The sequence below is a fragment of the Athene cunicularia genome (genome assembly GCF_003259725.1).
Source record: "Athene cunicularia isolate RWA chromosome 13 unlocalized genomic scaffold, athCun1 chr13_part1, whole genome shotgun sequence".
NCBI lineage: Eukaryota > Metazoa > Chordata > Aves > Strigiformes > Strigidae > Athene > Athene cunicularia.
This window is the reverse complement of record NW_020799117.1, coordinates 9,467,704-9,478,977: the sequence shown is the minus strand read 5'-3', so window position 1 is coordinate 9,478,977 and position 11,274 is coordinate 9,467,704. Positions and strand designations below refer to the sequence as shown.

The window sequence follows — 11,274 nt, the reverse complement described above, 5'->3', positions numbered from 1 at the left end:
GTTACTGGAGTTCAGAGGCGGCGGAGCTGCGCGGGGCCCGGGGGAGGGTGCGAGGGGCTTTCTGCAGCGCCGGGGATGAACGCGAGAGTTTCGCCCGGAGGGCGGCTGGACGGAAATAAGTCGCCGGCTGGGGAGTCTGCGTGGAGGGGGGGGTCGTAGAGTTCGCACGCCTGTATGTACGCGTACCTGTGCGCAGCCCGGCGGTGGAGCTTGACTCGGGCCCGGAGGACGAGCTGCTCGGTGCTGCGGTCGTGACCGTGGTGCTGGCTCCGCTGTGGAGGTTACGGTGCTCCCCTCCCTCTGTGGGGTCTGGCTTTACCTTCTGGTTTCCGCAGCCGGCTGTAAATAACCCCCATTTTTCCGGTGGCCGGACGTCGCACGCCTTTACGGGTGACACGGAGCTGTGCCTTGTGCCTGGATTCAGGTGGGAAGAGGGGAGGCCCAGCCGATCCCCCCTGGAGACGGGCCCTGAAGCATGTGGTAATGCTTATGTAAGAAGCAGTCTCTCCGTGAAGAACAGGGCTTTTTCTATCTTTCCTACTTATGTCATGTTAGTCGATTTTCGGAGACCTTCTGTAGTCTTTTAAAATAAGGTTTGTGATGAGAATTTTCCATTTTTTTTTTTTCTGTGATCGGGAGTAGTTCTGTGTACTAAGTACACTTGTGACAGATGGTCGCTCTTAGAGGGATTCTTATCTTTTGGCTGGGCTGCCTTATTGGGGGTGTGTGCAGGGGACCTGGTGCATAAATAATGTGATTGGGAGAATAAAGTGAAAGAAAGGTGTTTTTTTTTGTTTAATGCACTTAAGTATCAGTAAACAAGGGAGAATAGTAGACAGTATAGGCAAAAAATACCTTTTGTTTACCAGTGAAAAAGATTTCTGTAACGTTTGACTCACAGATACTACCCATTTTTGATCTCACTGAAAAATGCTTACTTTTTAAGTCTGTGGGTGTTGCTGTATTCGTTTCTTGAGAAATTTTTAGTACAAGAGTTTTCTGTTAACTTGCTTTGTGGATTTGGGGCTTGGATGCTTTTAGTTGTGTTTGTGTTAGGGTTTGTTGGGTGTGTAATACACCCCATGAGATCAAACTTGGGAGGGGAAGAAGGAAATAATTTTTAATTACCATCTTTGATCATTTTTTGGTTGTAGGTTAATGAAGATAGATTTAAATACCGGGAAAAAAATTTTAAGGTGAGCGCTGGTAAGCTATTGCACCCTGTAACTTAGGTTTATCTGTAACCTTGGATTATTTTTACCAGTTACCTTAAATAAGGAGCTGCTTGTGCTTGAGAAACTGTATCTTTTTGTTTCTAGTTAGTTTTAATAACTGTAGTAATCAGCTGCTGTTTTTTTGAGCCATAGTGTCATGAAAGGATTTAGTTAATTCTTAAACTCATTAGCATCAGGAAATAAGTGTCTTTGTGACCACTGTTATATAGGAGAAACATCAGAAATCTTAGAGCAACATAAATCTGCTGCTTGTCCAAAACACAGGACTCATTCACCTTGTTTATATCAGTCTTACAAGGAGATACTGCTGTTAGAGCGACCAAATTCTAATGGAGATAGAAACTGAGCAACACACATTGGAAGAAATACTGGGGAATTTCTTCCTTTGGAGATGATGGAAAGATTAGTATCTCACTTGGGTTCAGCAGCTGGAGTCCATGGTGCAGATGCAGAAAGGCACATCATGCCAGTAAGATGTGAATGAATGGGTGTGTCATGGAAAACTGTATAAGCCTGCCTATTAGTGTTTCATGTTGCACTCTCAAAAACATTCTCTAAGCTGTTTGCTAAACTTGAGTTGGTTTCCTCCTCTTCACACAGACATGCGAATAGATTCTCTTGCAGTCTTCTGGTACACTTTATGTTTGTGTGATGATTTACTCTCTTTCTGAATCCGTTTTTAGCTCCAAATACACCTGGCAATGTTTGATGTGGTTGTAGAGTGGACAGTCTGCCATCATTTTGCTTTTTAAATGCATGTTCATGTCTAGTGCTTTCAGTACGATTCAGACATTTGTGCCAGTTTCCCTGCCTTTACTTTTATAGCATTTCCTTTCATTTTAGAGAAGTCCTGCTGCTTTGTAATTAGTTGTGTACTTGAAAGGAATATTCAGAAGTGGGTACTTCACCTCGTGGAGTTTTTCTGGAAAGATTTTTCAGTTGCATGTCTTGAGTTTGAACATGTTTTAAAAGGGACTTTTCTAAGTATTTTCACCATTTGTTGGATCTTTCTGTTGTATGAGTCTGGTACTGCAGGAAGCTAAGCTGCCTGTGTCACGGGCCTGGAAGCTTATGCTCTTCATTTACATGAGTCAAATAGCTAAGGCAGCAGCAGCAATGGAAAGTTTATCAGAATTGACCTAGACAAATCTTGAAAGTCTTATTTTATATTTTAACTTCTTGCCAGTCAGGTAACTACTTACTGGCATTGCAGGTTCTAAACATAGGCTGTCTCTATATCTGAAATGGCTAAAAACTAAAGGAGCAGCTGTTGAGGATATTTCATCCTGGCATGTAACTTCATGCTGGTAACACTTTTGGGTTGCAGGGTTTTTGTGAGGTTAATGGGGTATGCCAGCTTTACTTGTGTGACTGGTCTTCCTGTGGTCGAGCTCTCTGAGGTGGGTTGTCACAGACTGGATCATCTTGGGCTGTCATTAATGCTCTGTGTGCAGGTCCTCTGGGTATTCTATCCTCTGCAGAGGCGCTTTGGGATTGCTGCCCAGATTTTCTCAGAATGTGCTGATACAAATGTGGTTAGGCAGGCCTGTAGGTGTAGGCTTGCAAACGTGGCTGTGATGGAAAAAAAAAAAAAAAAAAAAAAAGCTGAATAACTCGTTAATAAACCAAACCTTGGGCTGGCAAGAAACTGTAGAGTCAAGAAGGACCTCAGAGCAGTTAAGTTTGTTGATTCAATCTAGACTTTTCTTCTGTGAAGGTTTTACTTAAAAATATTAATAGTTATATTTTTATTTTAATGAACTAGATTCCTGTTGTTCAGCTGCCTGACTGAACTCAGCAAATCTGGTCTAAAAAACAAGCAGCCTCTCTAAGTGTGACTGGATTTGAACTGATCGTATGCCAGCAGAGCGCCCATCCTGTAGAATCCACAGAAAGATTTTGCTGCATACCTGGTGGATTTGTTAACTTTTGTTAACATATATTAGTCCCTGAGTTCAGTGCCGTGGTCTTACCTGCTCATGAAAAATAAGACACAGGATGTTGTACAGGGTGCCTATAAATAATACACTTGGTATATAATTGTCAGTGTACTGGAACTGCTCATAGGGTATCAATGTACACCAGAAATAAATCTTCGAAGAAAACTTTAACTTCACAGCTCTGTGATATGTATCCTCATTTTCCTGAATTGATTTTCTTCTCCCTCATACAGAATTTGCTAGAAAGTTGGAAATGTAGATTTTTTTTTTTCCTTCTGTACAGTTCACTGTCTCCAGTTGGTTTTCGCCATTTTTAATATGCCTTTAATGCAAATGCATGTTCACTTAAGTCCCTGTGAACAGATAAGAAGTTGACCTAATTTGTTTTGCAGTAAAAGTTGTTTTTTGCGAAGTATGTTATGTATTTGTTTGGAATGATTAACCACAGTTCACAACTGAATGAGTCTTGGGTGAATAGGAATTTAGGAATTAATTTGTTTTTTAGATAGAAATAACAGTTCTCCAGTCACACTACCTCAGCAGCTCTCAGCAATCCATATTGTTAGACCAGATGGGAAAAAAAGGAGAAAAAAATTTTGTTTATTCTTGTTAACTTACACATAGCAAGATCAAGTAGTCTGTTTGCCGACTGACTCTCTCCAGACTTTTAAATTGAAGGCTAAATACTCTGTTTATTACTTGAAATTACTGAACTGCTCTAGTGAACTACAAAAACTGAGTATAATTGGAAATGCTGACCGGATCCTAATGATAGTGTTACTGTACATGTCTGCAGTGTTTCACTGCTTGGTTAGTACACTTGGTACGCTCACTGTATCTGCCCTTCTCAGCAGAAATTTTTGAGTGCTGTCCTTGTTAGCCACTTTAAATTGTATAGGAGCAAGACATCTTTTGCTTTCGTTGCTGCTGACTGCATGGGAAAGAGCTGTTTTGATGGATCAGTGACTCACTCTCTGGAGTTGTAGGGGGTTTTTTTCCTACAGACTCACACAGGGAAATTATTTTCATAAGTGCGTATCTGTTAAACCTTTCTGTCGTGTTCCTTCCCTTTTCTTCTGTTTCTCCCTCCTAAACTGATGATTTAAGATCTCAGTCTCTGAAGAATGAGATTCTTCTGTATTTCAAATTATGATACTTTCTGCTCCCAAGAACAAGACAGGCACATAGAAGCAGGGGTTCCAGAAATGTGTGAATACAACCCAGCTGATGGGTCTAATCTTAGTTTTTGGACTGTGACACTCAGCTTTTCTGTAGTTACAGATAGGAGTTGTATATTTTGTTTTGGGTTTATTTTTTTCTTTTTTCTCCCTCTTCAAGATCTATCTACTAAAGTTTACCCTATAGGAAAATAAAAGCTTTTCCTGGTGATGTTTTTAGTTTCAGAATATATCACTGAAAAATGATTTGAAGTGGAAACTAGACTACAGGTCAGAGTCTGCTTGTTAATGGACATATCCAGCGTAACTAGAATTTCATAGATGTGACAAACAGAAGTTAAAATTATCTCTTAGTTTCTAGTCAATCTTACCAAGTGCTTTGTTTTAGGTTGTAATCCTGTAGGAGAATGAGCATCTTGTTCACACGTTGGGCTGAATGTTGCAGGATCAAGTCTGGTTTTGAAGTTCTCATCCTGACTTGGAATCAATGTATCTTTCTGCGGTGATTTTTGGTGGCAGTAGTATTAGAATAACTCTTAAATTTGCAGATATTTCAGTGTATTTCTGTAACTGTTAAGTAACTATATAATGAATGCTTTTCTAAATGTAGAAACTACTGTTAATGTAATTCTACATATGCTTGGATAAATGGATGCAGATTTTGTGTGACCTCTTGTACTGCTTTACCAGTGAGTATTTTCTGCCTGTGATGTGATAGATTTATATTTATGTTTGTGCATAAACAAGTTACACTGATTTAAGTGGCATAATTCACAGCTTCAGCTTAAATGGTAAAATTTTATGTGATGACAAAACCTCAGAAAGAGGATTCTATTAAAGGGAAAATGTGTGTTATCTTTGAGGGTTTTTTCAGAGTTCATTGCTGATCTGTTGTGCTAATGGAATGATCTGGGACAGACTTGAGATAGGGTAGGGTTCTTTTAATTGTGTTTTGCTAATTGTAATGTTTTCTTTGAAACTAACCAGGAATATGCTCCTGTGTTGTTAGAAAACAAAGGTGTTTCCATAAACCTCAATCAGTTACGATGGGAAATTTTTAAAAGGTGATTTTGGTCAAATAGCATTACTGTGCTTGCACTTATTTAAGATGTGAAGTCTGAAGTGTTTCCTGTTCTTTTTCTCCTGATTTGGAACAGGGAGATATTTGAAATCATGGGAAAAAAGTTTTGATACACAAACTAGTGGCTTCCTAGTCCTGTTCTTAAGTCTAGTTTTTGGCTGTGTACAACAGTGACCTATTTTTTCCTAACATCTGAGCATCCAGCAACTCTTGTCATCATAATTTATCTAAAGGTTTTAGAGGTTTAATGTTGTGGTGCTTTTCTGCTTTTTGTTTGTTTTTACACCAATCAAAATAATGTATTGTGAGAGCTCTCTACACTATAACAAGCTTAGAGCAATGGACTTTGTTGCTTGCCTGTATTACGTTCTGTTAGAACTTGGCAGCAATTACAACTGAGGCTTTATTTAACACATCCGCATTTCTAGTGGAGTTAATTTTAAAGGGTTTCTTATTAGTATTGGATGCTTTGTCAGTCAGTGGCAGAATATGCTGCGGAGTTGCAGTGGTTGCTTCTCATAGCCTATCTATTATAACATAATGTGGTTTTCAAAGTTTGTTTTGCTTCTGTTTTAACAGGGTATGAAATGAGAATTATTTTCCTAGATAATACAAATGCTACACTCTTCAGTTCTTTTACATTCTCAAGTATGCGTGTACAAATTTGGGAGGCAGAATTTTTCAGCTTAATTTGGATATTCTGAACCTCAATTAACTTTCAGTATTAGAAATCCATGGACTTCTGCATTTTGAGTAAATAAAGTTCAAGTGAAAATTTCCTACTTGTCCTACATGTTTGATGGTTGTTGATGACTGGAAAAGGTTTGACAGTTATGATAATGTAATTTGAAATCAGGTGCTTGTTGTCACTTTACATGGCTATTTTTATGATGGAGTGAAAACCTGTAAGTCAGTTCCCACCCACTCCTGAGCTCTGATCTGCTTGGAAAAGTAACCTAGCAAAAAAACCCAGGAGGCATCTTACTTTCAGAGTTTGTTTAATTTTGTGAACCTGGGAAAACCAAAGATTTTTTTTTTTTAAGTCCAGGGCATTTAAAATGTTTTGATACAAATTATTTAAGCTGCATGCTAAGCATAGGTTTGTATTTCAGTATGCAGCCTGGCGAGACTCTTTGCAATCTGTGTAGCTTCCAGCTTTTGTGTGATACCATATACGTTTAACCACCATCTTTTATTCACACTAAGTGTTGAATGCTAGTATTCTGTAGTAGCTGCTTGGGCAATAGTTTTGGTTGTTCATTCTAAATATTTGTAGTCTTCTGGCTGACCTTTTAATTCATTTTGGGAAGCATTGTGAAATGCTGGTATTGTGTGGGATGCCTGGTGTAGTGGGGAGGCGCTTCCTGTGCGAGGGGAAGGATGTGCTGTCTTTGGGGTTTGCAGAGCTGTTGTAAGAGCTCTGTAGTGCCTGCATTTACATAACTCGAACAGTTAAGACTGTGGGCTAGATGACGACAAGCATCAGCCCCGTACCCTGTGGCTTACTGAGCCAAATCTCAGTTTTGATTTGTCCTGACTTCTTAAGATGAATTAGTTTTGTCATACAGGTGTTAGTGTAGCTTTAGGTATGCACACGAACAGGCTATGGTAGCATCTTGGCCATGGCAAGACAAATAGAACTTCACACGAGGATTGTGTGTGTGTTCCCATAAAAGAAGGATTTTTTTTTTCTCGTGTCTGTATGAACATGGTTTCATTTCATGCTGTACTTTAATGTTGGCTTGATAGTATAAAACTTGCACAACTGCAAATGCTTTTAAAACTTACACAAGAACAATATGAATGAAGTCCTGTAAAACTTTTACTTTAGAAGGGCAGTTCCAAGTGCATATTTTTCTGTCTCTGTGGTCAGAATGCAATTCTTTCCAATTGTCCCCCTAGTAATTGGGATTGCGAGCCTTTTCTTAAATCTGACCTCATCTGGAGACTGATTGTGCTGCAGGTGATTGGTTTTACTTGTTTGAATGGCTGCTTGTGTATTAAAAACTTGCTGGATCATCCTTACCTTGTCCTTGAATACTTCAACTTCACTTTTCTAATACAGTATATATAATAGGTGGCTCACAAATACAGCCTGGGCTGAGTGCTGTTCCTGGGTGGGCAGGTGGCATGTGGTAAAAACAGCACATTTCATTTAGGAGCAACTGTCAGTCTCAGCTGAAGGCAGTGGTCTGACACAATGTGGAACCTGATCCTTTTGCTCTTTAAAATCTCTTTTGAGATGCTGTTGTGGACCAGCATTTTTTTTTCCTGTTAAAAAAAAAAAAAAAGTGCACTTCATTGTCTTACATCATCCATCTTATCTGATCACAAGCTCCAAAATTAAATTACCTTCTAATACCCTGGAGTAAGGATATGGTCTTTTGTATGACTCCTTGTGGTGAATGACATTAAAATGAGTAGAATAGTTGGATTATTGGTCCTGATCTTCAAAACGCACAGCTCTCATTCCATAAATACATAGATGTTAATGAATGCTATAAATTATTTTTTTAAATCTTAGATGTTGTAAAATTACTTATTTCAGTCTTCATTGAGGAAGTGAATCTAAAATGTTTTCAGAACTGTTTTAGTTGGTGGCTATTTCATTTGAGAAGCATAGAAATAGTGTTAAGCAAAGTGGAGATAGTATCTGAATTGTGTTGGTGTTTGCTTTCTAAAGCTTATCATGTTAATGTTTATGTAGTACCTAGTACATTGGGGTCATTTGGCTGGGATCTTGGATCCTAACTTAATGCAAATAAGAATGAAGGTTTACTTGGTGCACACCTTTTGACCATTTCTATGTCATTAACCTGCCCCCTCTGCTCTTTCCCCATTTTATTGTGTCACCATGGAAAAATTGCTAGCAAATTGACCTTTATATAGCAAAAATAGCTGTCCTGTCTCGATTTGAATTTAACTCAGTTGATTGATTCAGTCATTTGTGGCCACACAGGAAGCCCCATTCATATGATCACAAAGCATAATAGCTGTTTGTACAGTGAGATTGATCTGATTACCTTTCTCTGTCTTGTGCTATTTACAGTCTGCTGCCAATTCACAGAAAGGGAAGAGAATGGCCGCAAAGGAGAAGTTGGAGGCAGTATTAAATGTGGCCCTGAGGGTCCCAAGCATCATGCTGTTAGATGTCTTGTACAGATGGGATGTCAGCTCATTCTTCCAGCAGATCCAAAGAAGTAGCCTGCACAACAACCCTCTCTTCCAGTACAAGTACTTGGCCCTTAATATGCATTATGTGGGTAAGTGGACATGTATTTAAGAGAAAACACTACTGTAATAAATACCATTTTGCTGGCTACAAGAATTCTAAGAAATTGGTAATAGCATGATAATATATCAATTACAACAAATAGCACAATAATGTATTTATTATGCTTCAGCTTAAGGGATTGTTTATGTTGGCTGTAAATAGATCCTGTCTAGGGTCTTCTACTGAACTTTGTTATTTAGTCTTGATATATAGAGTAAACCTGATGTCTGAAAACACAATTGATACCATGAAAGAATAGCACAGTGACTGGCCTGTGTCTGACTGATGAGAAAGCTGCCGTGAAATGCTGTGCAGACAAGAAGTACTGTAGCCCATCATTGTCATTAAACAAGAGACTAGGGAAAAGGTTTCCTAGTCTGGACTGTGACCACAGCCCCAGAAGGTTACCTCTCACTGCTGCATGGACATGGCTCTTTGGGTTATAACCTTATAAACTGTATATATGCTGTGAGTAGATTAGATTAAGTAAAAAGTCCTTGTGTTGCAGATAAATGGACAAAATTACTAACACAGCTCAGGGAGCTGAGGTTTGAATCTTGGCCTGCAAGTCTAGCTCTGAAATGCCAGACATCTGTTTTTAGGAGATGAAAGGATTGATGTTCTGGGACCTGCTCTTCAGGTGGGTATGTGATTCATCTAGTGACTGCACATGGAGTTAATGAGGGTTTGGATCCAGGCTGTTGAGGTTGATCTACCTGAGTACTGCCTAGCTTGGAGGGGAATAGCTAGCATATAATTCTCCTACTCTGCAGTGTTTCTTCCTTGTAGATGGTTTTGGAGGATAAAGGTGCGCTGTGGTTGGCTAAAGGAAACACCCTTTAGTTAAGTAGTTAAAACACGGGGGTTTTTTGAAGTAGCTTGTCCAGGTTTTAATTCTGACTCTGTAAGTGTAGGCATGTGACTCTTTTAATCCATTAAATGTCTGTTGTCTGGAAGTTATTTACTGCCATTAAAAACACATGTGGCTTGCTTTGTTATGGCTCCACTGTGCTCATGCTGGGATGGCAGTGTACTTGTAGTGCAAAAAGCTGATGTTACAATTCTGTGCCTTTTTCATATGTTTGTGGGAAAGAGTACTTGTTTGTTGCTGGTGAATGTGACACAGGACCACAGTGGCACATAACTACAGCTGGCTTTCTATGCACTTGTATGCACACAAGTACCTTTTAGGAATTAGTTTATCAGATCAGTTTCTAATGCATGGCTAACAGTTGTGCAGCTATCAAGATGTCAGTGGGTAATTTCCAGCTGTGACATAGCCCCTCTTTATAGTCTTTTGATAACCTTGTCCTTGCTTAAGTACGTTGAGATAAACCAATAAGAAGTGCTACAGAGAGTAGGTATTGTCACCAAAGTATTTCTCACCTGGGTGCTATTTTAGTACTAAACCAGTGGATTCTGGCTTTATGCTCCTCATACAAGTGGTGCTGTTGTGTTGAAGCACAATCACTCAGGAGGGTTTTTACAATATTGGTGTACTTTTGCTGCTCCAGCTGGTAGTTGCTGATCAAGAAGAGCTTCTAGATCATCAAATAAGTTGCTTGTTTTATAAGCTTTTTAGATGCTTCTCAGTGACAAAACTTTGTTAGTACTTTTCAAATAAAGTTGATTTGTTTCAGTTCATTGGTTGGGTTTTTTTTTTAAGCTGTGTCAATGTGAGGCTGGGCTAAATCAATTTGCATGTCTACACGAGATTTTATATAGATTTAATTGCATGACTCTACAATATAACCTTAATTAAAATGATGTATCAAAATATATAAAGTGGATTTGTAAGGAAAACAAAGCACCTTTCCACCAGTTTGGGAAATTAAGTGTCTTTGAAGATATGTTGGAGGAAATTAACTGCCAGTGTGTAATTTAAATAACAGTGTACTGTGGATATGTTTCAACATGCTAATCTGTTTTATTTAGGAAAAAAAATCCTCTGTTCACATTTGCAGTTAGGAGACACAGTATCAACAAATGCTGTGGCTGCTTTGCAACATGAAACAATTGCTGAATTTCTTACATAGGCAGTGTGAGATACCGTATCGTAGAAGCGCTTCTAGTGGCTTAGGAAATTGGGTGCATCTATCTTGGACAGATGCTCAAGGAATGATATGGTTAGAGAGCCATCAAAATCAATAAACTCTACCAATCTAGATATTGTGAACCTCTTCCTGGAACTAAGGATTTGAAGTTGGAAATTTGCTCAGAACTGGGCTTACCAGGAATATCTTTTCTGCTTAAATGCACTTATTTTCTTCCATGTCTTTGACTTGATGTGAAATACCTGTTGGTTTTGATCAAGTGATACATGTTACAGTGTGATTCACATTCCAGTTATCAGTACTGGGAATGTAATAAAGGACTCTTGGATTCATTTTGTGCTTTGATTTTCCCCTTTCATATTTTTTCATGAAATAGCCCTTATCTGCTTTAGTGAAGGAAAATAATTCTGATAACCAGTCAACTGCAAGTTCAACTGTATGAAATTTAGCTAAATATACATAAAGCAATGCAAACAGCAGAGATTAATTTCTGGTTAGAATTGCTGAATGTA

The 11,274-nt window shown here is 38.8% G+C and overlaps 1 protein-coding gene across 2 annotated transcripts in view; it reads left to right on the top strand.

Annotated features, from left to right (window-relative positions):
- The first annotated feature begins 57 nt into the window (after positions 1–57).
- Positions 58–11,274, top strand: part of RNF145 (ring finger protein 145) — a 46,987-nt gene continuing 35,770 nt past the window's right edge. Inside the window, exons 1-2 of one of the 2 annotated variants that reach the window (XM_026857993.1) lie at positions 58–126; positions 8,484–8,697. In XM_026857993.1, coding sequence (XP_026713794.1) covers positions 76–126; positions 8,484–8,697 — 265 coding nt within the window. In that variant the 5' untranslated portion in view covers positions 58–75. Of the gene's footprint in view, positions 127–238; positions 261–8,483; positions 8,698–11,274 lie in introns of those variants that run through there. The other variant, XM_026857994.1, reaches the window with a different exon arrangement.